Here is a 26,323-nt window from a genome sequence, read left to right as displayed (position 1 = left end):
GTAATAGGTGGTGCTCCCAATAAGGCAACTCAAAAAAAATACTTCTTTTTTTTCCACAAGTCCGCCTCATTAGGATCATCCTCTTCATCGGAGTCATCATCAGCTTCATCATTTGATCTTTTATTTCTTTGCGTGTTTGCCGGTTGGTTCATCTTCCCACAACTGAAATTCATATCTTCCAACATTAACAAGATTTCAGATCCACTTGTCTGCGAAGGAGCTTTTCTGAACTCTTAAATACCGTCAAATGCTGAACTCTGAAATCTAAATCTATGATTTTCCGGTAACCACCGACGGTGCCCCATGTAAGAGAACTTCTTCCCATTGTATAATCATTGTGAACATGTTTGTGCAGCACAACAAGGACACGCATAACGACCCTTGGTACTCCAACTGGATAAATTGGCATAAGCGGGGAAGGCATTAATGGTCCACATCAAAGTTGCACGTAAATTAAAGTTCTCCTTTCTCAGCACATCGTATGTCTCGACACTAGCCCATAATTGTTTTAACTCTTCAATAAGTGGTTGTAAATAAATGTCGATATCATTCCCGGGCCCTTTCTCTCCAGGGATAATCATAGATAAGATAAGGGAAGATTGCTTCATGCAAATCTACGGAGGCAGATTGTAAGGAACAAACACTACTGGCCAAGTACTGTACGCAGTACTCATGATCTTGTAAGGATTAAACCCATCAGATGCTAAGCCAAGCCTCACACTCCTAGGATTGCTTGCAAAGCTTAGAAATTTATTGTCAAATGATTTCCAAGCTAAAGAATCTGTCGGATGCCTTAATAATCCATCATCGGTTCATCCATCATGGTGCCACGTCATAAACTTCGCTGTCTTCGACGATATGAAAAGCCTTTGAAGCCTTGGTATCAGCGAAAAATACCGCAAAATCTTGACCGGCTTCTTTCTTGGCTGTGCATCATTTTCATCGTCGTTCCCATCTTCTGTGTTTCTATTTATCCAACGTCCGCACATATGACAGCACTGTTGGTTTCTCCGATCACCCTAATACAACATGCAGTCATTCGGGTAACTATGGATTTTGGTGCACCCAAGACCTAAATCTTTTATCATTTTCTTCATATCCTTGCATGATTGAGGGATTTTTGCAAACGGAAACATCTCTCTCAAAAACTCTAACAGCATTGTCAAAGAGTTCCCGGTCCACCCTCCCAAACATTTTAACTGAAAAAGACGAATACAGAAAAAAAATTTTGAAAATTTTGATCCCTCATATAGTTCTTCGTTCATGTCATTAAGTAGCGCGTAGAACTTCGCTGCTTCTCCATTTGGCTCTTCATGATGTACACTTGTTCCAGGTTCGGTAAAAGCATTTCCACCGAGATTACAATCATCAGATGCCACAAAGTCACCGGGAACGATCAGAAACCATGATTGTGAATATTAAATGCTTCCCGCAACATCCTTCCATGTCATCCCTCTAACGATCGATGGTAAGCAGTACTATCATAAGATACATCTATCCTTGAAGAGGAAGTACTAGGCGGGCATTCTCCATGAAATAACCATTGTTTATAACCCCGAACAAACCCATCAACAATTAGATGCTTGTATGCAACCTCACAATAATGCTAGTTTATGTTGACACACTTCTTACACGGGCAAAGAATCATGTTCTCTTGGCTTGCATATTGAAATGCAAAATTTAGAAAATTCTGTACTCCATTTCGATAACCGTTGCTAACCCTTGACAAATTCATCCAAGACCGGTCCATTTCTTAATTCTTGAAGTCTAACGTTGACAATAAATTGTACGGGTAAGTTATTCAGTTGTAACTATAAATGAGTTATGCAAGTTATGATATGATATATATTTATGTATTAGGTAAATTATGTAAGTTTTGTATTATATAAGTTATGTGTTATGTATTCTGTAAGCTATGTAAGTTGTGTATTATGTTAGTTGTGTACTATGTAAGTTATGTATTATGTATGTTATGTATAATATTAATTAAGTTATGTATAATATTAATTAAGTTGTGTATTATGTAATTTATGTAAGTTATGTATTATGTATTTTGTATGTTATGTATAATTTTAATTAAGTTGTGTATTATGTATTATGTATGTTATGTACTATGTTAGTTATGTACTATGTAAGTTATGTATAATATTAATTGTTGTGTATTATGTATTATGTATTATGTATGTTATGTATAATATTAATTAAGTTGTGTATAATGTAAGTTATGCAAGAAATGTATTATGTAAGTTGTGTATAATGTTAGTTATCGGGTTATGTATTATGTAAGTTATTTAAGTTATGTAAGTTATGTAAGTTGTGTATAATGTTAGTTATCAAAGTTATGTACTATGTAAGTTATTTAAGTTATGTAAGTTGTGTATTATGTAAGTTATTATGTTATTATGTAAGTTATGCAAGTTTTATTTATTACAATCGACTAATGGCAAAATAGTTAAAATATTAATCGAGGATGTAAGTGGATCACTCCCTTTAATATTTACTACTTTTATCATTTCAACACTAATTTTATTTTTCGATCATTTTCACTTTCAACTTTTAATATTTAATTAAATTATAATTTTTAGATGAAACGTTAGATAAACTCTTAAAATTTAATGACATTAAAGTGACAACTCACGTAATAATTCACATTTATTGCATAAAAATCAGAAAAATAACAAAAATATTTTAAAATTTCAACAAATTTAAAAATTATTCATAAAAACAAATATCTACTTCGGTAATAAAGTATACATTATATGAAATGTTATCAATATCATTAAAATTTTAATAGTTTATAAGTATTTTTGCAAAAAAAATTTAATTAAGTTTGAATATAGAAAGAAATGATAAAAATAAAATTAAGACTGAAATGACGAATAAGTAAATATTAATAATAAATTTATTTTTGTGCCTTACGTTAAATAAATTAATAATATATTTATAATTAAATAAAACAATAAAAGCTAATTTTATTTAAGTAATGTAATATATATATATATATATATATATATATATATATAAATTTTAAGTAATGTAATATATTTAAGTAATGTAAGTTATACATTTTAGTAAGTAATATATTTAAGTAATGTAATATATTTTAGTAAGTAATGTAAGTAATGTAATATATACTTAAATTTTAGTAAGTCATGTATTTAACATTCATTAAATCGGGCAGCCCATTTTACAATGTATATACAATATCCAAATCTCGTGTAAGAAACAAACAACAGAGAAATAACAAACTCATTGAACAAAGCGTAATGTACATGTAGGAACTCGGTGTGAAAGGAACTTTTGTTCTCCATGTGTTCTATATCAATGTTTGAATATGTGTCGGAATCCAGATACAAATTGCCGATGGATACTTTAGCAACAATCAGAGAATGAAGAAATCGTGTAACATAGTTTAACATTGTTTACCAACTACAGAGCTAATTACAGAGTGCTGGAAAATCGATTACGTTCTAAGAAAATTACTTTCAACAATTTTTACTGCAACATGGAGAAAAATTTAAAAATATATAAAGAAGGAAGAGCAATAAAGCATTTACACAGAGATGCGCTTTTATACTAAATTACTCCAAAGCCTCAACAGTATATGAATAAATTAGGCTTGGTCCATCCCCACCCAATAAGTTTTTCTTAAAACAGATTTTAAAATGCACAAAAATTTCCAAGCCATTCAAATGTTTTTACCAAGTTAAAAGTTTAAATAACACTTAAAGCAAAAACTGTGATGCTTATTTGAGGAAATTCACAGTGAAGTCAACTAAAATTAAAGATTGTAGAAGAGTAAACTTTTGTAGTTTTAGTTCAGTTGTTTACCCCTTTTTACTAATAACTAAATAAATTCAACTCTGAAATCAGAAGGAATAAAAGTAAGGACATTTTGATAAAAATAATATCAGCAAACTTACATAAATACGAGCTGATCAATAAGGCAGTAACAAATGGTTAATCCACAATTTTGAGTTCTCATTTCTTTAACAGTTGGGCAAATGCAGTGTTACTTCTGGGGAACAAAACTTGAACATAAGAACAAGTGTTATTTTTGGGGGCCCTTCAACAATGAGAAGAACAAACTAGAAAGCAAACACAGAAGATTGGTACTTCTTCCCAAACCCTAGACACGCAAAAATTCCCAAATTCCCCAAATTCCCAAACAAACTGGTACAAGCTTGGTGATTGAACTTGGACTCTAAACCCCAAATTCCCAAATTACACTAAACCAAAACCCTAAATCAAGATACAGTGTTTCGAAAGAAAAAAAGTTTACCTTTTAACCACAAATTCCGCAGCTTTGATAGTATCCTGTCAAGATTGACTCAACTGTTGCTTCGTTTCTGATGATTTCTGAGTTCTCCTCTCCCTTTTTTCCTTTGTATTTTCTCTTTCGTTTTTATCCCTTTCGTTTTGTCCTCTGCTTCTGTTTCTGTTTGTGTTCTGCCTTATAGAGAAAATGATAAGTTAAAACATGATGTACAGAAACGGTGTCGTTTAGCCAAAATTTTAAGACACCTTTGCGGCGTTTCTTGGAAAAACGCCGCTATTGCTTGTATATTTGCGGCGTTTCCAAAAAACACCACTAAAAATTAAAGTTCTAATCTGAAACGGTGCCGTTTAATAAATATAGAGAATATTTTAAGCTAAACGCCACTAAAAATTAATTTGCTTAAGCTAAACGGCGTCGTTTAGCCAATATTTTAAGTCACTTTTGCGGCGTTTCGCGCACAAACGCCACTAGAAATTAACGAAAACGGCGCCGTTGAATTAATATAGAGAAAATGCTAAGTTAAAATTCGAATACAGAAACAGCGCCGTTTAGACATTATTTTAATACCCTTTTGCGGCGTTTACTGAAAAAACGCCGCTATTGCTTCCAAAATTTCCGGCATTATCACGAAAACGCCATAAAAATTTAAACTTGTAAGCAGAAACGGCACCGTTTTTTTCTCAAATTGCACTATTTGTGGCGTTTTATGTAAAAACGCCACTACTACTTAACGTACAACAAGCCAAACGGTGACGTTTCAAGTAAATAATTCTAAACTTTTTATAAGTTAAAATCGTAGACAGATTGCGCCGTTTACTCAAATTTTAAAGACACTTTTATGCGCGTTTCTTGAACAAACGCCACTACTGCTTCCCACATTTGCGGCGTTTAACAGCTAAAACGCCACTAAAAGTTTAACTATTCATTCGAAAACGGTGCCGTTTTGTAAATTTTAGTTTTTTTTGTCATTTTTTGTTTTTTTTATTTCATTTCTTATGTATTTGGTCCTATATATATATATTTCCAAAATAAATAATTATACCTAAATATATATCCATCCATATAATATATATCAATATATTTTTTAACTTATTTATGAATTCTATTTAAAATAATATTTAAATATATCAATTGGTACTTTAGATTGATTTTTTTAAATATTATTTAAAGAAATTAATCTAAACTAACCTAAAACCCTTATTCGACCCCTGAAACCCTAAACCCTAAATCTTTAACAACTAACCCTTAACTCGTAACTCGTAACCCCTAAACCCTTAACCTTTGTATCTGAAACCCTAAATCCATAACCCCCTAATCCTTAAAATAGCACGGCCATCCAAAATAATCCCTAAATCTTTAATAATCATAAAATAGTTATAATTGATTAAAAAATAATTAATAGTAAAAACTTTTTGTAATATTATCTTTATAATATTTATTTTTTTGTATAAAGTTTGAAATTTATAATATTTTATTTTATTGATAAATAAATAAATTTAAATTATATACTCATAATTTCAATATATTAAATTTATTATTATATATCTATTTTAGAAATATATAAGAACATATTTAATATAAAAATTAATAAAACTAATTAATCTAAACTTAAACTCTAACCTAACCGTTGAAGCCCTAAACCTTAAACCCCAAATCCATAAACCCTAACCCCTTACCCCTAAATCCATTAACCCCTAAAGTATAACTCCTAACCCCTAAATCCCCCTAACCCTTAAAACATAACACCTAACCCCTAAACCTTAAATCCCAAACCCTAAACCCATACATCGGCCTACTCCTTAAACTCTAAACCATATACTATAGTGATAATTAATTCAATATTTTAAAATTAATACTATCTCCTTTACGATTATATAAGAAATTATTTAATATATAAACTAAAAAAATCAGTAATGTATCCAAAAAACTTTAAAAATATTTTAAATAATAGTATTTTAATTTTTCCATTTTTAGCAAATATTTTAAATTATTTTAAATCCTTGAGCATTAGCGGCGCTTTTCGAAAAATGCCGCTAAATCCCCGAAAGCTCAGAAAACGGCATCGTTGGGCTTAGGTTCATTAGCAGCGTTTTTTAGAAACGCCGCTAAATCCCGGAAAAGCTCAGAAAACGGCATCGTTGGGCTTAGGTTTTTTTGCGGCGCTTTCTCCGAAACGCCGCTAAATCCCTGAGCATTTGCGGCGCTTTCTCCGAAATGCCGCTAAATCCCCGAAAGCTCAGAAAACGGTGTTGGGCTTAAAAACGCCACGAAGTCCCTGAGCACTAGCGGCGCTTTCCCGAAAACACCGCTAAATCCCCGAAATCTCGGTAAACGGCGTCGTTGGGCTTAGGTTTTTTGCGGCGCTTTCTGGTAAACGCCGCTAAAGCCCTGAACATTAGAGACGATTACTTAAAAACGCCACTAAATCTCCGAAAGCTCAGAAAACGACGTCGTTGGGCTTAGGTTTTTTTGTGGTGCATTCTCAAAAACGTCGCTAAATTTCTGAAAGCTTGGAAAACGGCGTCGTTAGGCTTAGGTATTTTGCGGCACTTTCTGGAAAACGCCGCTAATGCTTATTTTCAGCGGCGTTTTCCATGAAGCGCCGCTAATGATCGATCTTTAGCGGCGTTTGTTATCCAACTGGCGTTTGTCATCAACTTTATCAGCTCCATCTTCTTTATATAGCTTCTCCTTTTGATTCATAAGAGTACTTACTTCCTTGCATTCTTCAAGTTTGAATTTCTTCAAGATTTCCTTGGCGTACTTCTTCTGGTGGATGAATACTTCATGCTTAGCCTGTTTAATTTTCATTTCAAGAAAAAAGGACATCAATCCAAGATCTGTCATCTCAAAAACCTTCGTCATCTCCTCCTTGAATTCCTCAAGCAACCATGCATCATTTCCCATTAGCAAGAGATCATCAACATAAAGAAAGACTATCAAAATATCATTATCCTTAAACATATTTCTCCCATTTAAGAGTTACCATGAGATTTGAACTTGAGTGCTCAAGACCTACGACATCAGCCTTTGTCAGCAGTGCCAATTTCCTTTTTCTTAGTTAATGAAAATACATTGTAATAATAAAGTAATTCAATATAAAATTTAGTTTTAATTTATTATATAAAAGGTTAATATTTGATATACTAAATGTATTTTTTTATTTTACAAATAATTTTAAAAAATTGTCACATGTTTCTTTTTTTATTTTTGTAACATTTTATCATACCTTGTAAGATGCTTGTCAATCTTTTGACTTCAGTTGTAGAACCTGATTGTTGAATCAAATCCTAAATGGCCCAGAATCAGTCTATTCAGGAAGGGTTCAGTCTTTATAGGAGCACCTGTAGGCGGCTCTTTTCTAGCTGATTTGCAAAATATCCCACATCAGGAAGAGTACGAAAGAACAGGCGAGAAGCAGGCTTTAAATTGCCCGATGCTTGATGATTGAAAGCATACCTTTCTCGGCCTTTTGGCTAAGATCAAGTGTAGTATCTGTTCTTATCAGTTTAATATCTGATACGTGATCCATTGGATCACACGATATTAAATTTATTTTTCGAGTGGGAGAGTCCATCACAGTAGCTTGCTACTGGGGTTCTCGAGCGTCGCCCAGGTTTTGCACTATTGCTTGGGCCTGGCGCACCACACCCAATTCCAGTTCTAGAAGTTTGATTTATTAACGCAAGGGATGAAGGATGAATTTATCGTTGAAAGATAATTGGTTGATGAATTTATTGTTGGAATATTGTTTATTTTGAATTAATTATTTATATGTTTAAATTAATTCTTATATAACATTTCTAGTTTTAGTTTGTCCCAATGTTATTATTAGTATTCTGGCTCCGCATTGTTGTTGGTTGACATGTTGCAGCAAAAGTCACAAAATAACATGACTTTAGAAAGGTGTTAGAAATCTGATATCCTTACAGAAACATTTTATAACCACCACCATAGTGATAGAAACTCGGTTTGATCAATGTTTCAAGTGCCAAACTTAACATGGTTATATTATCCTAATGATTAGTTGTGAATCAATTAAAAGTACTAATAATTATTATCTTTCTATTATTTAGTTGAATAATTCAAGTGATTGATTTAAAATTAGAATTAATTAATTTAATTAAGTAATAGACACGGATATTCAGGAAAAATTCAACTAGATTTCATTTATCACTATCAATCGAAATTACACAATTTTTTATTTAGTATATTGATCCGTAAAAATTCTTAAATTATATTAATATCTATTTCAAGAATAAGAGCAATGACTCTAGATTAATTAATTAAAATTTCTTTCTAATTAAAACCTCAATTATTACTTATGTTTGCTGATGATGTACATATCTGATATATAATTGTTTGTGAGTTTTAGGCCCTCTGGAATCTTTGGTGATTTCTTTATATTTTATGCGATTTTTTTCCATTTAGTGAAATTTTGTACTTAAGTACGAGAAAAGCACCTAAAAATTTTCAAATGATTCTGGTTTGTGTACATATCTTACTTATCTCTTCAATATACAACATCAAGCTTACCATAAACCGACAAATCAGTGAATCATGAGACCAATATTATTGGAACTCTGAAGAAGATTGAAAAGAAAAGACTCTAATTCACTAATATTTTAAGCAATCAAAACCTTGGATCTAACAACAGTTATCTTCAATTTTGACATTGTAATCAGTAGATTACTCTAAATTAGTCAGATTTCCGGACAGCCGTATGTATCTAACACAGTTATCTTCAATTTTATTATGTGTTTCATGTATCTAGAGTCTTATGAGGATCATATCCCCATACTAATGTCCGGATAACATAAGTACCATGTATGGCTGTATGGGTACTTGAAGAATAATGAATCGTCGGAGCAACATGGTACTTTCGGTGATAGTTTGTTAGTTTTCTAGAAATAAACATGTTGCAGCAAAAGTATTAACATGAAATCCTGAATATTATGTTACTACAGCCACCGTACGTGGTTCCAGAAATTCAGTTGATCAGTGATTTATGTGCCAAATTTAACATGGTTATGTTCTTGTAAGATAGAACAAAAGGTGAATATCTTATACTTTAATTGTCCCTAGGATTTTCCTAAAAACCCACTTTAACCCCATTTCAGTTTTTATAGCCTAGAGCTTTCAGTGTTGGGTACTTAAAACCATCTTCAGCACTTGCATTTTCTATCGTGTTATCAGGTTCCTGCAGTCAATGAGTACCTTTAATTCATCAATTCTAGCATTATGTAATACCGACTTAATGTTGAGTGTTGCATACTGATTTTTTTCAGTACAGATATACAAACTGAAGAGTCTAGTTGAAATTATTGGCAAGACTAATCCAGAATCCTCTGGCAGTAGTAAATACTATGAGAGGAAAATTTTTCAGATCATAGAATCATAACTGAAATTGTTAAATTTTCAGGTAAATGTCTTGAGTAAATGGATTATGAACTACACATGTTTAATCAATGAGCCAGCTCTATAACATTTAACTCATGCAACTAATGATTAAAGGTGGTTAATAGGACAAGGATTATTCAGATGAAAGATGACCAACTCTTTATTCTCAATGAATATCTCACACAACAAGATTCAGTAAATACATTGTCTGCTCTTTTGTTTATTTCAGGCAAACTATGAAGTCTTTATTAGAAATTTGAAGCTCATTTGCTGCAGAAGTAAAAGCTAGAAGAGGAGAAGGCCAATTTCTTGATATTCATTGTAGTGAATGCAATCTCAATAGGCGTTAGGATTTGCGACGAGGTAGGCTTCGATGGACTTGAACAATACACCCGAAGCCTTTTCTTTGCCTGCCTTGATTGCCTCTTCCTTGAGCTCAATGTCACCAATGGTGTAATACTTACTACTAGTCTTACATATGGATCCCCCACCTGGAGAGTCTTCTAACTTTATTTCCTAAGTTATTTTGTCGAGCATGTTCATCAGCGGATCGCCTTCAATCACACTGTAAATGTACTCAAATTTTTCTGTGTTTAATGCTTCTACCTTCTGTTTCATGTAATTGAATTGATTTCCTGAAACATACATGTCCAAAAGCCACATCACTTTCATCCTTCTTTCCTTCAAACTTAATCATATATTAGATTTGGCTCAAAATATGAAGTTGAATGAAAATAACCTTGTGCAAAGGTGACCTTCCTGATGCTCCCAGGCTCACCATTACCTTCCAAGTACTCAACACTATTAAAAACCTGAGGAACAATCTTGGGAATGAGAGTGTCGCCGTCAAGGATGCAAGCCTTAAACATCTTGGCTGGTGGGATTGCAGTAACAATCTCAGATTCGTATGTGAAAACACCCATTATTTTCTACTGATTTTACGAAATGATCGAACAGGATTTTGAGCTGTGAAGATGTAAACCGGATGATGTAGTATTTATAGAGTGAGAGTAATGAAGAATATTAGGCTCTTTCAAAGCCTAGGTAGGTGATCAATTTCTTCATATTTTATTGAAACTTTTAAATGTAGTCTGGAAATCACCGAAGATAACTTGCAAAATTGATTCTGGTTTGCGTACTGACCTTACATATCGTTGGACATGAAACAGATGTAAGCTTATCATGGAGAACAAAATATATGGATCTTGAAAGCAGTCAATATCAAAAGAAGGTTAAGAAAGAACTCTGTAATAATAAATCTTGAAAACAGATATCGGCTAAGTCAGCTTATATTCTCCTATTCTCCATGAAAATGACAAAAATTGTAGAGTCCAAAGCTGTAGAATAGAAAAAGAATAATAAAACAAAAGATATAGGAGACGGAAACAAGAAAGAAAGTAAACCATTGAAATTACAACTTGTGGATGGCTTGCCTATTGCCTGGCAGAGTGTCACATGCGAACCGAAGCAGCATGTTCACGTATTTGATTGGGATTCAATCTAAACTTGCTTTTTACAATGAAAGAAAAGGTGTCTGATACAGAACTGTGTACTGTTTGTTTATGGGAAGGTTCGTCTGCGATGATCCAAAGCGGAAGACTTCTATCCTGGAAACAATGTTGTACAAGGACTTCCAGTTCAACATAGATAAAACTAATGCTTTTGCCATTATTTCTTCTTTGAGCAGAGCCATAATCCTATTCCTGGTGTGATTTAGAGATTGCAAATGCAGTGTTTGTTTTTCAAAGTTTTGGTAAGCCAAAGTAGGGTTTAGCATTCAACTAAAAAAATTTGAATTCTAAGTTAATTGAATTGAGTCATTCAGTTTTTTTTTGAGTCAACTCAAATAAGTAATTAGAGTTTCAAGTTCGAGTTGAGTTAAATTTTACAATTCGAATAACTCAAATAGCTAATTGGTGCAATACACATTTGATCTTTTTCAATTTTGGAAATGAACAAATTGGTCTCTCTCAACAATAATTACAAAATAATTCAAAATAAATTTTAAAATTCTAAATATTATATTTATAAAATTTTAAAATATTACAAAAATAAAAAAATCTAAAGAATATAAAAAGAATCTAAAATAACCTTATAAATTAATGATTCAAGTTTATCATACTAAAGTATCTTTCTTTTCCCTCTTATGTTGCTTTGAATGAGTTTTCAAAATATATGGTTTCAAATTTATGTGTTGTAACATGAAATTTGAATATTGTAATAAAATTTTAATTTGACATGTTTAATTTTTTAAATTTAACTCGAACAATTTTATTCGATTCAACTCACTCGAATTTCATTTTACTCGATTCAATTCGGAAAAAAATTCAAATCAAGTTAAGATGATAAAATAAGACTCGTCACCGAACTTTTAACTCGATTCATTCGAACGGTCACCCCTAATTCAAATATTAATTTTTTTTTTTACATAATAACTTATTTAGTCCACTAACTTTATAAAATGAGTCATTTTAGCCTTTCGTTGAGCAGAGTCATAATCCTATTCGTGGTGTGTTTTACAAATTGCAAATGCAGTGGTTTTCTTGTTGAAAGGTGCCTTGGTTGTTGATTCAAATCCTAAGTGGCCCAGAACCAGTCTATTCAGGAAGGATTCAGTCTTTATAGGAGCACCAGTAGGCGGCTCTTTTATAGCTGATTTGCATAAAATCCCACATCAGGAAGAGTACGAAAGAACAGGCGAGAAGCAGGCTTTAAATTGCCTGATGCTTGATGATTGAAAGCATACCTTTCTCGGCATTTTGGCTAAGATCAAGTGTAGTATCTGTTCTTATCAGTTTAATATCTGATACGTGATCCATTGGATCACAAGATATTAAATTTATTTTTTAAGTGGGAGAGTCCATCACCGTAGCTTGCTACTTGGGCTCTCGATCGTTGCCCTGGTTTTGCACTATTGCGTGGGCCCGGCGTACCGCACCCAATTTTAGTTAAATAATTTTCACTAGTTCATGCAATCAGCAATCGTTGATAATAATTATCTTTGCTAAGTTAATATTAAGAATTATTTGAATCTGAACATTCGACTCTGAATTAATGTGCTTATAATGTAGCTATTTGTAATTTTGTTTTTCTTTTTTAAAATTAAGAAATTTGTAAAAAGCAGTATACGAGGCACCTAAAGAAAACCTGCAAGTATATTCTTCACTCTCATATATCAAACATAATAACAACTCCAAAGACTTTTATTACAATAGAAATAGAGATGATCAAATCTAGAGAGACAAATCACTTATTACCCAATCAAACACTGCTTTTGAGTAACACAACATATGAAATATCCAAACCACACACCATTAACGCCATGAAAGCACAGTTTTAGGCATCGGGATTTGCCAAGACGTAACTTTCAATAGCCTTCATAACAAGGGCTCGCTTCTCGGAAGCTTCCTTGATCTGGGCCATTAAGTCGGGAGTGACCTCAGTGTCACCGGCGGTGTAAAACGTGGCAGCTACCTTAACAGTTGACCCTCCATCAGCTGCTGCAACAAACTTGATGTCGTAACTGATTTTCTCGATCTTGTTGTTAAAAAAATCGCTTTCCATCACAGTGTAAGCGTACACCAAGTTGTCTTTGTCTAATACATCAACCTTGTGTTTCGCATGACTTAATCCATGCCCTGCATTTGTTATCAACCAAATCAAGATTTTGAATCATGGGCACCTAACTAATGTAATTGCATCTAAATTTTGTAGTTCACCTTTTAAGAACAGAAAATGAAAAAATTACCTTCAGCAAAGGTGATCTTCCTGATAGTACCAGGGCCACCATTTCCTTCAAGGACCTCGACGCTCTTGACTGTTTGTGGGGCAACTTTGGGCATTAGGTTTTCGATATCTACAGCAAAGGCCTTGAAAGCCTTGGCTGGTGGGAGTGGGGTACTCACCTCTGCTTCTTTTGTGAAAACACCCATTTTTCTCTTCTAATTATACAAACAATTGGATTGAACACACAAACAGAATTTATGAAGTGGATAGTGTTTGAGGTTGAGGTGTGGGAAGAAATGAGAAACTAGCATGCCATTTATATACTGCATTTTGAAGCTTAGCAATTTCATCATTGGATATGATTCATTGACAAAGAAATAGTCCAAAATAATACCACCCCGCATAAAGAATTTCATTAAAAAAATGTATTTATTGAAATTTGGTTAGATAAGAAGGCGATTAATTTTGTTTTATTAGTTTATTATTATAAGAAGAACTATGAAAAGTCGAAGGAGAAACAATTTTAAAAAATAGAGTCAAATGCTTGGGAAGACTTGACCATCTAGAAAGCTAAATATCTAGGTGAACGGGGTCACGGTTGAGAAATTTTAAAAAATGTATATTTTTTTGTAATTTTGTTTACGATGGACCAATTTGATCATAAAGAATAATAAAAGATGTATTCATGGATTCAAAAGCTTTTTCAAATCCTTTATTTTTCTCATTCTACAAAACATATATATTAATTTGGAACAAGCCGTGAGAAATGAAGCAACTATAATTTCTATATTACATTTTAAATCTTTTTTCCTTTAATTAAATAATATATTGTTTAACCTTCAACTTGAGTTGTTTCTCAAATTACCCCGAAATGGATTGCCATGTGGATGTTATATCAGTAATTACTTAATTTTATTTAAAATTCAAAAATTCAAAAATATATATTTTTTAATATTTTTAATTTTTAAAAATATAATTACTTGCTAGTGTGGCATACCCGTGGCAATCCACATGTATGCCATGTCAGCAAAGTTAACAAAAACTAACTTTTCCATCAATTTTGGGTGATTTGACAAATAATGCAAGTTCAAGAGCTAAAAGAGACGAAAAATTAAACGGATGGCTAAAATGACTTTTTATAAAGTTGGAGGGCCAAAAAATCATTATGCCATATTTTTAAGGGTACATTGATGCTAGGTATTAACAAATGAAAGCCACATCAGGGGCGTAGGCATAAAATTTTCACTCTTCTTAAGCTTTTATTATCCTATCGAAAAAAGGAAATTTTGTGTTCGGCCCTCTAAAGAATTTCAAGTTCTATCTTCTGCGATCTATTCAAAAATGGAATATTTATGTTTGGTCTCCCTAAATTCTTTTATATTTCTTTAAATACCATATTTTTCAGAATAGGGTAAATTTGAATTCGGCCCCTCTAATTTTTTATTTTGATCCTTGAAAATTTTATAGTCTAATATAATAAATTGGATAACACTTTTTTCTTAAAACCACATTAATTTTTAATAACTTAATTCTATACATTTTCGATTTTCTTTTTACATGAAAAGAATATTATTTACTAAAATAAGTGTGTTCGAAAGTGCCCAAGATATGAGTATTTTAGGAGATATCTCAACACTTACGAGTATTGAGTTTAATGATGTTTATCATGTGTCAAGTTTTTCATACCCCCTTAGAATCAAGGTAAATATTTCAACACCAACTGATGTCGTGGTCCTTTAAAATATTTAAATTTAATTTTACAACGTCTAAGATAGTATTTAAAATTCAATCTTTTCTAAGTTTCTTTCTGAAAACTTAATTTGTAAACCAAGTGAATCACCCGTTTACTTCTAAAATGCACTCTAAAAGACAAGTTTTAAACAATTCTCCACATTCTTTTACCTTTGCAAGCCTTTCAATATATAAGAGTTTCAGGCTTATCAAGATCAATTACAATCAATCTTCCCTTTAAAGTAGCCAGTTAATCAATATAGAGAATATCTTCAATAAGTCCAAGATAAGTTTTAAAGTCTTTAGGATTTATTACCAAGTTACCTGGTCCAATCTAATCTCCTTAAAATAAGGAATTCGATTTTCTTTATCCAATCCAAACCAATCTCCAAATATGTTTCTATAAACAATTTGGACATCATATATGAGCTCACACCGTTCAAAATATCAACAAAGATCATAGCCCAAAGGTTTTGTTTATAAAAATTGTTAATTTGTAAATAAGTTATGAGGCTGAACAATGCCAGACAACAGCAAACATTACTCGTGGTACTTCTCATTACAGCCTCAACAAATTCAAGCTATTTATTTAAGTTAGCTCGAAATCTAAGTCAAACTATTTAATTTGAAATTATAATTTTTTTCCTAATCGAGTCACATTTTGTTCACACTACTTTCTCACCTGTATCCAAAGGAATTACACTCCCATGTGAGAAATTAATCCCCAACGGAACGTTATCTCACAAAAATTGATGCTTGTCAATACATCAAATCTAGGAACCACTCACTAACAAGTATAACTACATTACATTTGTAAGAAAGAACTCAAGTTCAAATATTAGAGATAATATTGTTGAAAGAGACAGTTACAAATCCCGAAAGAAACTCTATAAACCATAAAACGAATGTATTCCAATAAAAGGAAATTTTAAGAATCACTATCCTACAAATAAATTCTTTGAAAAGTGATTCATTTTCTAACGGTAAAAGTCTTTTTCCAATATATATATTATCTTGTATGCACAAGTACTGGATATGCTCATGGGTCGGGTCGAACCGGGCCTAAGCATGATATTGACATATTTTATGCTTGTTCAAGTCCGGTCCAGCCTGAAATCTGGGCTTAAAATTTTATCTAAACTCGCCCACATTTGCAACAGACTAATTCAAGCCTATTTTAGGCCCGTCCATATTATTTTTTAAATTTAAATTTAAAAATATTTATATTATTATATTTTAATATTTAATAATTTTATACATTTTTGTTTATTAAAATTTTTTATACAGTCAATCTTAACATTATTTTAATATTTACATCAGAGTAATATTATATATTTAGTATAGGTTTATTTTTTAATGTGTTTAAATTACATAATATATAAAAATAACATAATATAAAATATTATAAACTTAAAACGGGTCGGGTCGGGCTTGGACCGTGAATGTTCAAGTCCAAACTCTCCCAAATTTCGAATAGATCTCGATCCATAATTAGATCTAACCACAACCATACTCATGAAAATCAAATACAAATTTTTCTAATTTTTTAAAATCTCCGCGTTGAACACATATATGTCATATAACACGAGGATATGGTTTTATATATCAGAAGTTGAACAAGTTGGTATGACTTTTAAAAGGTAGCATGAGATAATCTCCTCTATTTCTAACAAATAAATAAAGGTAGTGTTACTGTCATAAAGGGTAAGACATTGCTGTCAAGTTATTTGTTTGATATATAATGCATAAAAATGTTGCACAAATTCTGTGCTGGATTCATAATTTATTTCTTGAAAATTGCTTGCAAAATTTCAACTCCTTGGGATCGTTTTCTCACACCCTTGCAATCACTTTCAACTCTAGCTCTAATAGGAGCTACCTTTGACTTTATTTTAACTATTGCTGCCGGGATGACTTTGAACAGAATTCTGGGATTTCAGTAGAGTGATTGAGATTAGGGTTCAACATTTGGTCGAGTCGAATCGAATGAAAATTTTTCGAGTTAATTGAATTGACGAATTTTATTTTATTATCTTAATTCGATTTGAAATTTTCTCGAACCGAGTCAAGTGAGATGGAATTCGAATCGAATTGGATCGAATATATTTGTTCAAGTTAAATTAAAAAAATAACTTTAAGACCTTGTCATTATTGTCACCTACCGTAATCAAATTTATTATTAGCTTTCATCCGCTAATATTTTATTTATTAATCTTTTATCTATGGGTTAGCTTATTTGCTTGCTTAATTGCTTCAATTATCTTCGATTCTTATAATGTATTTTGAAATTAAAAATATATTAAATGTAACAAATGTGATTTTTAAATAAAAATTTATTTTAAAAATAAAATGTGAAATTGATACCAACATAAAATTTTAACACGAATATTTTATGGCATCATCAATAATTCAATTTTAATAGAAATTGATAAAGATTCAAGATGATTAAACAATTCAATAATATAAATAGTACAAAATGTGAAATTTAATTCAATAATATAAATAGTAGACATAAATTTGAAAAAAAAATTGGGGTTTAGGAGGAAGTAAAAGTTTGGGGAAGCAAAAGGAGAAAAGTTTGGGAATTTGGGGAAGTAAAAATTTTGGGAAGTAAAAGGAAAAAAGTTTTGGAGGTATTGGGGAAGGTAAAATTTTTGGGAAAAAGTAAAAGGGTTTGATATTTAATTTATTCGAATTATTCGAATTCGAAAATTTAACTTAATTCGAACTCAAAATTTGAAAAAAAATTGAATTGACTCGATTAACTCGATTCAAATAATTCAAAATTCAAACTTTTTTTTTATTTTTTCGAGTCAAAATGAATTTTGCTCGCCCTTAATTGAGACTGGAATATAGAGCTAGTTTATAAATTTTTTTTGTATTTTTATAAATTTTGTATGGTTTTTTTTATTTTGTTTATATTTTATAGTTTTTTATATTTATATTATATATAAAGTGGCTAACAGAGTCGGTGTCACGCCAATCCAATTGTGAAATTATTAAAATATATTTATTTTAAAGGGTAAAAGATATCATTATAAGGATACTTTTATCTTTTCAAATAAAACAACTTAAAAATATTATTTGAGAATCGAACACAAAATTAACAATTCATATAAAAAATTTATCACTCCACTAATAATCATTTATTAATATGTTTTTATAAATAATTTTGATATAAAATATTTTTATTCTTCTACATTAAGGTGTGATAAATCTGATAACTTTTAATATTGTTTTTACAAAATTATAATTTTTCATATTTTCTATAATTTTATAATTTTTATAAAACAAAATGGTTGGATTCAATAGGAACGAAGTGGGTGCCTTGAAAATTTATAAAATTTTAAGTTATAAATAAATGGTAAAATTATAGTTTAGGCTTTTAATAAATAATAAAATTTAAATTTTTAAAAACTATAAAGATATATGTTAATATAATGATGAAATTATATTTCAACTCTCATAAAAATATATAATGAAATCTCACCTCCTTCTAAAAGAATTTATGGTTTTACCTATAGGTGTCCATAGGTTAAACCCAAAGATTTAATGTCAATCAATATTCATTTGAATGAGCCTTTACACCACAGGCTTAGATGACAATTATTTATAACTTTTAATAATTTATTATAATCTTATATAATTTTTATAAATTTTTTATTTTTATAATTATTTAAGGGTTATTCATAATCATTTTTATTCTCCTATAATTTTAATAAGCCAAGTAAGTTATTGTAATAAATAAAGCAAAGAATATGATGTTGTAGAGAAAGCACATGAAAGGATAATACAATTGGCCCCCTTTGGTCCATGCTTGCTCCTTGTTTAGTTTTAGTGTTGAGTATTTTGACATAATAGGTTGGCTTTGTACATATAAATTAGCCTCATTATTGCTTTATGACAAATATCCTACTTGAACAAATACCCATACATGAATACATACATAATACAGTTCATTATAGAAGTTAATTAATTATGTTACTAAATTTTGTGTTTTATATTTTGAATTTATTTTTTTTTATTTTTATACTTCTATTTTTAAAATAATTTAGATTTAGATAGTAACAATTAGTAATTATGTAAATTTGAATTAAAATTAAAAATTAAAAAGAAAAAATTGCAGATATTTGATATATTGTCGTCACTACATAAAACTATTGTTCTATTAAAGTTGTTCTTCCCTGTTCCAACCATGTTGCTCTCGAGATTTAGTGAAATTTTGTACTTTAGTATGAGAAAAACACCTAAAAATTCTCAAATGATTCTGGTTTGTGTACTTATCTCTTCGATATACAACATTAAGCTGACCATAAACCAACAAATCATTGAATCATGAGAACAGTTTTATTGGAACTCGGAAGAAGATTGAAAGGAAAAGAACTCTAATTCACTAATATTTTAAGCAATCAAAAACTTGGATGCAAGTGCTTCAACTATTAGATTATTCTTGCACCTTTTATTTTGACATTCTAATATATAGATTACTCTGAAGTCAGATTTGTCGGATACGGGTATACATACAATACAGTTATGTTCAAATTTTATTTTGTTTTTCAAGTATTTTGAGGTCATATTCCCATACTATTGTCTGGTTGTATGTAAGACATGATTGTTTGTTAGTAATAAGTATTAACATAGAATGACTGTAGAAAGATGGTGGAAATCTGAAATACTTGAGGAACATGTTATTACCACCACCGTAGTTCCAGAAATTCAGTGTGATCAATGATTTATGTGCCAAATTTTACATGGATGTTATTGTAAGATAAAACAAAAAAGGTTCTGTAATTAGACCATCTTGAGCACTTCCATTTTGCTAGTGTTATTAGGTTACTGCAGTCCGTTAGAGTGTCGGATGTAGACACAATATACAAAAGGAAGAGTTTGGATAATAGGGTTCTATAAGACCAAGATTATTTACCAAAGCTAGTGGAATTCATTATATCAATGACCCAAAAAACGTAGGGAGATAGGCAGACAGTGAAGACTAATTTTATGGATTTGAATTTCCCCAACAATTTTCCTGCCTTCCAGGTTGATCTTTAAGGAATATATGTCTGAATTAGTTTCAAATTTCTTCTTAAACTTGAGTTTGTTAATGTTCAAGTTTAATATAATAAATCTTGAACGATGAAAGTTGATGGACTCTCTATTCTCAATCAATATCTCACACAACTAGATTCAGTAAATACATTGGATTCTCTTTTGTTTATTACAGGCTTCACATTTCAGTTCAAACTCCCTGGTAATTAAGGCAAACTATGAAGTCTTTATTAGAAATCTGAAGTTCATTTGCTGCAGAACTAAAAACTAGAAGAGAAAAACGGGCAATTGCTTGATATTCCTTGAAGTGGATGCTACCATAATACTGCGACTTTTAGAAGGCATCGGGATTTGCAAGGAGGTAGGCTTCAATGGCCTTGAACAATACACCCGAAGCCTTTTCTTTTCCTGCTTTGATTGCCTCTTCCTTGAGCTCAATGTCACCGATGGTGTAATACTTACTACTAGTCTTACACATGGATCCCCCACCTGGAGAGGCTTCTAACTTTATTTCGTAAGTTATTTTGTCGAGCATGTTCATCAGCCGCCTTCAATCACACTGTAAATGTACTCAAATTTTTCTCTGTCTAATGCTTCTACCTTCTGTTTCATGTAATTGAATTGGTTTCCTGCATCATACATGCCCAAAAACACATCATTTTCATCCTTCTTTCCTTCAAACTTAATAATATACAAAAATGATACAAAGTGGCCCAATTATTGCCCGGGCCCAATTAACAGAGCCCAAACGGCCCAATAAGCCCAACAGGCCCAGAACCCAATCAAGGGTTTCAGAGAACGGAAACCCTAGCCAAGCCTAGCGCCGCGCCCATCCCTCTGCCATCATCATTCGTTTTGTCCCATCGCCACCCACCGCTACTAGCTTCATCAACGCCTGCGAAAAAATGATAGAAAAAAAGGCAGGAGCACGCAACAGATAGTGCAAGACAGCAAAATACAATCAAAATACAATGTAAAAGGCTATAAAAGCCAAACAATATCTCTGTACAATTTTTTTTACAGCGTTTTGAATTCAAATAGGAAAAACAGATCAAAAAAGGTGGACTCCAGTTATTTCTTCTCTGTTCTCGTGTTCTTATTTACTTTATTTCTTTTATTTTTTATTTTTTTCTGCAATCGTTCAACAAAGAAAACGGGACTAAAAGGGAAAGGAGAAGATACCTTACCGCTTCGGTGGGCTGGTGTCGGAACTCCGCCTTTGCCGTCGTCGGAGTCGAGCAAAAAGGGGCGTTTCATCCCTTTTCCTTTTGGTCTCGCGGTTGAGAAGGCTTAGCCTTCAGGGACGCCACAAAAGGGGGAGGCCTAGGGGCCGTTCTCTTGCAACCCCGGCCACTGGCCCTGGGGGCGGCATGGTGGCATGAGCTTAAGGGCCGAGAGAGGCGCAGAGAGGAGAGCATTCGGGCTCTCTGTTCTCTTTTTTATGTTTCATTTTTTTCCTTTTCTTTCTTTTCGTTAAAAATGAAAGGGTGGTTGCCAGATTAGGTTCTTTTTGGCCCTTATGTGATGTGTGAAACGACGTCGTTTGGAGTCTGATCAGTGGCTCCAAAACGGCGCCATATTGAGCTTGACCCGCATGTTGACCCGTTGGGCCCCAAGGATTCGCGTGTTTTGGACTGAGGGTCTATTTACCCTTTCAGTCTTTCGCTTCTGGGTTTCCCTCCAATCTGGTTCCTGTTTTAGTTTTTTTCCTTTTCAGCTTTTCCCCCTTGGGATTTTGCTTTGTTTTTTAATTTAGTCCCGTTTTATTTTATTTTGTTTTTTTTATTATTTGTCTTTTTATTTATTTATTGTTTTTAAAAATTAATTAGTTTTATTATCATTATTATTATTATCATTATTGCTTTTATTTCTCTTATTTGCCTTATTGTTTACCCATTTGTACCGTTTCTTAGATTATGTTATATGTGTACATACCTATATATACATACTTACACTTTAATACATTTTATAATTTATATATACATTCATATTTTTATAGTATGTGTACGCATATAACTTTCCAAGTTTACTTACATATGTATAGCTACTTAGATATCTATTATTTATACTTTATACTTTAATATACGAATACACATATTTTATTTTTATGAACATTTATACATATTTACCTTTTATTATTTTATGTATATAGCTGCATGTCTATATACATATATATTTTCAATTTTCATAAATATATACTTATATACTTTATATCTCATTTATATATATATATCCTTGTATACATATACTTTTATATACTTTATAATGCATACATGCACATAATATATATGTACGTTTTATTTTCATAAAACATATACATATACTTACCTTTATATTTTATATATTTCATAACTTTATGTATATACATAAACGTATATATACATATTTACATATATTTTTACGTATATAGATTTTTCACATTTTTATAATTTTATACACACACATATATCTTTTTACCTTTTTATAATCTTACTCATTTATTTATTTGTTTCATTTTCATTATTGATTTGAATGAATGCTTTAATTTTATTTGCTCGTATACATTGCTATTTGAACGTTATTGATTTGTACTTTGTATTTATCTTATTTTTGTTACAATCGTCAGATTATTTTTGCACTATTGTATTCAATATCGTTTTGTTACAGTATTAACATCGTGTTTTATTATTTCATGTTGGATTAATTTATTTCAATGCATAAACTATGATTTTTGAATAAGCAAAATCTCGTGTTTAGATTTGAGAATGTCGTACCCTAACTTACTGGGTCTCGATTTTCACAATAAATCTAAATACACGAATCTTTTCAAACTCAAGTTTTAAACGATATCGGGAATTAAAAAAGGATCGTGTCCTAACTTACTCTGGTCGTGATTCCTTTTCTAATCCAAGATAGTTAAATATCTTTTAAATAAACATTTTCATTCGCGATCGGAATTCGAGACATTGTGTCCTAACTTATGGATATGATTCTCTTTCTCGAATAACGTGAAACATGCCTTTTTCCTGAAAATTTTCAACGTTTTAATACAAGGATCGTATTTTTAAAATTCTTTAAAGTTTTCAATTTTTGACATTAAGACATTAAGTAATCAACTAGGTACCAATTTTGGGCGTATCGAGGGTGCTAATCCTTCCTCGTACGTAACCGACTCCCGAACCCGTTTTTTTTTAATTTCGTGGACCAAAATCGTTGTTTTAATAACATTAAATCATTTATTAAAAACAACCATGTTTTCGAGGTGATCCAATCACACCTCATTAAAAAGGATTGGTGGCGACTCCCTTTTTCGCTTTCAAAACCCAAGTCGACCCTGTTTTTCAATCCAAAAAAATGGTGTCAACAAGTGGTATAAATGAGGTAATTAACCTTGTGCAAAGGTGACCTTTCTGATGCTCCCAGGCTCACCATTGCCTTCAATGTACTCAACACTCTTAAAAACCTGAGGAACAATCTTGGGAATGAGATTGTCCCCATCAAGGATGCAAGCTTTGAACATCTTGGGTGGTGGGATTGATGTAATAACCTCAGATTCATAAGTGAAACCACCCATTACTTTCAACTGATTTTAGGAATAATGAAAGAGGTATTTGAGCTGTGGAGATGTGAAACAGAAGATGAAGTATTTATAGACTGGGAACAATGAAGAATAGCCTCTTTCAAATCCTAGCCAGGTGATTCGTTTCTTCATAATTTATTGGATTGTTCTTTATTGATATTTTGAAATATAGTCTGGAAATCACCAAAGGAGACTTGCGATATTGATTCTGCTTTGCGTACTGACCTTGCTATAAAGAACAAAAGTATGGATCTTGAAAGCTGTTAAAATCAGAAGAAGATTAAATTGGAAAAACTCTAATAACTTAAGTGAGGGCACCACCACTTGAGGCCATTAATCTCACATTTCTTTGGCCTGGCTTGTTAGTATAAATCTTCTGTCAGAAAAATTCGAATACACAAACAACTCATCGAACAGAAAATGAAGAAATAGGATAAGGCTTCAATGTGTGTATCAATGCCACTTTTTTTAAGGTTATATTCGCCCCCGCCTATATTATGGTGTGCAAAAGACTTACTAATAAATAAACCTCAAAGATACAATAAAGTCTAATGATTGTCTACGTTTTGAATTGACGGAAACAATCTACTGAGTACTAAGCGGAGAATAAGGATATCAATTTCTATAAAGAATTTCTACATTAATTTTTATAGAATAATTTAGAAATATAAAAAATGGTGAGGGATCAAAAATAAACTTTTTCTATATTTTTTTGAGTTGTCATATAAATGAAACTTCACTCCTACTTAGAGGTCTCATGTGTCTTAATAGAATGCATAATTATCCAAATGGTTAGTCATATCTTAGCAATAAAAACAATTATTCAATAGATATCTACTTGAATAATTATGAATATTTGTTAATAACCAAGTGACATAACTTTTGATTACTTATAACTTTTCATTTACGACTATTGAAATACTATATATATTTTGAAAATGTTCCAACATGGGTACTGATGGTTACTTAGATCATTATGTCACACACGACTTTGGGAGCTTTGAAACAAGAGAGTTGATAGATAGGTGTGCTTGAAAAACTTGATTTAATAAGTGTTAATCTGCCACATTTTCCTAACAGTTTGGCCTTCCAAGATGACAGTTTTGATTCAATTTTCACCATCAAATGCTGGAAAAAATTGTTGTGTTTTTAACTCATTTTACAATCCATTTTATTCTTTTTTTTTTTTTGTAGCCACATGGTTTATATGTTGTTGCTCCAAAAGAGTCTTAAGTTCTAATTTCATCTCTTTCTCCTTCCTGAACCAATCAATGTTTGAAAGATTGTTCTGAGCTTCTTCTAAAACATTCCCATAAACTCTACTCACTTCTTTCTCTCAATCACAGAGCAAAAATGAAGCTTAATTAATTAAGTAAACAAATCGGATCCTCTTTTATTCATTTCATGTTTGACATTTCAGTTCAAGCTTCTGGTTATCTGGGCAAACTATGAACTTCTTATTAGCAATCTGAAGTTCATAGCTGCAAAACTGAAAAAACTAGAAGAAAAAAAAGGCGAATTATTCGATATTCATTGCATGCAATCTCCATATTGGGATCATTTCAATAGGTGTTAGGATTTGCCAGCAGGTACGCTTCAATGGCCTTGAACATTCCCAATGCCTTTTCTTTGCCTGCCTTGATTCCCTCTTCCTTGAGCTCAAACTCACCGATGGTGTAATACTTACTAGTAGTCTTGCATACTGATCCCCCATCTGGAGAGGTCTCTAACTTCGTCTCGTAAGTGATCTTCTCAAGCTTATCCATCAATGCATCACCTTCGATCACACTGTAAATATACACAAATTTGTCTTTGTCTAATGCTTCAACCTTCTGCTTCATGTATTTGAATTGGCTTCCTGCACATTCAAAAACACACAATTTTACCCTTTTTCCTTCCAAGTATAAAATTGTATAAATGAGCTAACCTTCTCCAAAAGTGACCTTCTTGATGCTACCGGCCGCACCATTGCCTTCAATGTACTCAACACTCTTAAAAGCCTGAGGAAGAATCTGGGGAATGAGTGTGTCACCATCAAGGATACAAGCCTTAAACATTTTAGCTGGTGGGATTGCTGTAACAATCTCGGATTCATAAGTGAAAACACCCATTATTTTCTGTTGATATTGAGAAATGATCAGAGGTGTTTTTGAGCTGGGAAGATGTAGTATTTATGAAGTTTTGAAATCGTAGCTAGGTATATTTTATTGGATTGTTTTTGGTTGAAAATTTTGATGTGAAACAGAGATAAGTTTACCATAAAGAACAAAATTATGGATCATGGAAGCAGCCAATATCAGAAGAAGATTAAAAAGAAAGAACTCTAATATTTTAAACACATATATAAGACTTTAAATTCAAGTGCTTGGACTATTAGGAACAGGAAAACTATTGAAGAACAGTCCGTGATTCTTACAAGAATTCACGGACAATTTTGAATAATAATTTTACTGTTAAGATATAGTTTTAGTAATAATTAAACTGTTTAAATATATAGTCTATTAAAAATTTTAAAATATAGTTTTTAGTAATATTTTTATTTGGTTCTCTTTATAATTTATAAAATTTTAAATTAGTAATGG

The 26,323-nt window shown here is 31.5% G+C and overlaps 2 protein-coding genes, 2 non-coding genes and 2 pseudogenes across 4 annotated transcripts; 2 read left to right on the top strand and 4 right to left on the bottom strand.

Moving 5' to 3' along the window:
• The first annotated feature begins 7,734 nt into the window (after window positions 1-7,734).
• On the top strand, window positions 7,735-7,930 carry LOC128040054 (U2 spliceosomal RNA). The gene has a single exon (XR_008194714.1). It is a non-coding gene; the product is annotated as a U2 spliceosomal RNA (small nuclear RNA).
• A 2,085-nt stretch (window positions 7,931-10,015) lies between these two features.
• LOC105796860 (major allergen Pru ar 1-like) lies at window positions 10,016-10,602 on the bottom strand (annotated as a pseudogene).
• A 1,819-nt stretch (window positions 10,603-12,421) lies between these two features.
• Window positions 12,422-12,617, top strand: LOC128040076 (U2 spliceosomal RNA). The gene has a single exon (XR_008194736.1). It is a non-coding gene; the product is annotated as a U2 spliceosomal RNA (small nuclear RNA).
• A 199-nt stretch (window positions 12,618-12,816) lies between these two features.
• Window positions 12,817-13,710, bottom strand: LOC105796859 (major allergen Pru ar 1). Its single transcript, XM_012626691.2, has 2 exons — window positions 13,428-13,710; window positions 12,817-13,317 (listed from the first exon to the last, which is right to left on the bottom strand). The coding sequence occupies exons 1-2, from the start codon at window positions 13,609-13,611 to the stop codon at window positions 13,016-13,018; spliced, it is 486 nt and encodes a 161-aa protein (XP_012482145.1). The 5' UTR covers window positions 13,612-13,710; the 3' UTR covers window positions 12,817-13,015.
• Window positions 13,711-20,516: 6,806 nt separating this feature from the next.
• LOC105796093 (major allergen Pru av 1-like) lies at window positions 20,517-23,735 on the bottom strand (annotated as a pseudogene).
• A 1,370-nt stretch (window positions 23,736-25,105) lies between these two features.
• On the bottom strand, window positions 25,106-26,026 carry LOC105796092 (major strawberry allergen Fra a 1.05). Its single transcript, XM_012625722.2, has 2 exons — window positions 25,669-26,026; window positions 25,106-25,599 (listed from the first exon to the last, which is right to left on the bottom strand). The coding sequence occupies exons 1-2, from the start codon at window positions 25,850-25,852 to the stop codon at window positions 25,304-25,306; spliced, it is 480 nt and encodes a 159-aa protein (XP_012481176.2). The 5' UTR covers window positions 25,853-26,026; the 3' UTR covers window positions 25,106-25,303.
• Between the last annotated feature and the right edge of the window lie 297 nt (window positions 26,027-26,323).

The sequence above is a fragment of the Gossypium raimondii genome, chromosome 3, assembly GCF_025698545.1.
Source record: "Gossypium raimondii isolate GPD5lz chromosome 3, ASM2569854v1, whole genome shotgun sequence".
Lineage (NCBI taxonomy): Eukaryota > Viridiplantae > Streptophyta > Magnoliopsida > Malvales > Malvaceae > Gossypium > Gossypium raimondii.
This window is presented reverse-complemented; position numbering and strand designations above follow the sequence as displayed.

Bases quoted from the DNA above. Each gene is read 5' to 3' on its own strand.
- LOC105796092 (XM_012625722.2), bottom strand. From the start codon at position 25,852: ATGGGTGTTTTCACTTATGAATCCGAGATTGTTACAGCAATCCCACCA. The intron at 25,600-25,668 runs GTTAGCTCATTT...TTGAATGTGCAG, and splicing joins GAAGGTCACTTTTGGAGAAG to GAAGCCAATTCAAATACATG.
- LOC105796859 (XM_012626691.2), bottom strand. From the start codon at position 13,611: ATGGGTGTTTTCACAAAAGAAGCAGAGGTGAGTACCCCACTCCCACCA. The intron at 13,318-13,427 runs GTAATTTTTTCA...TAACAAATGCAG, and splicing joins GAAGATCACCTTTGCTGAAG to GGCATGGATTAAGTCATGCG.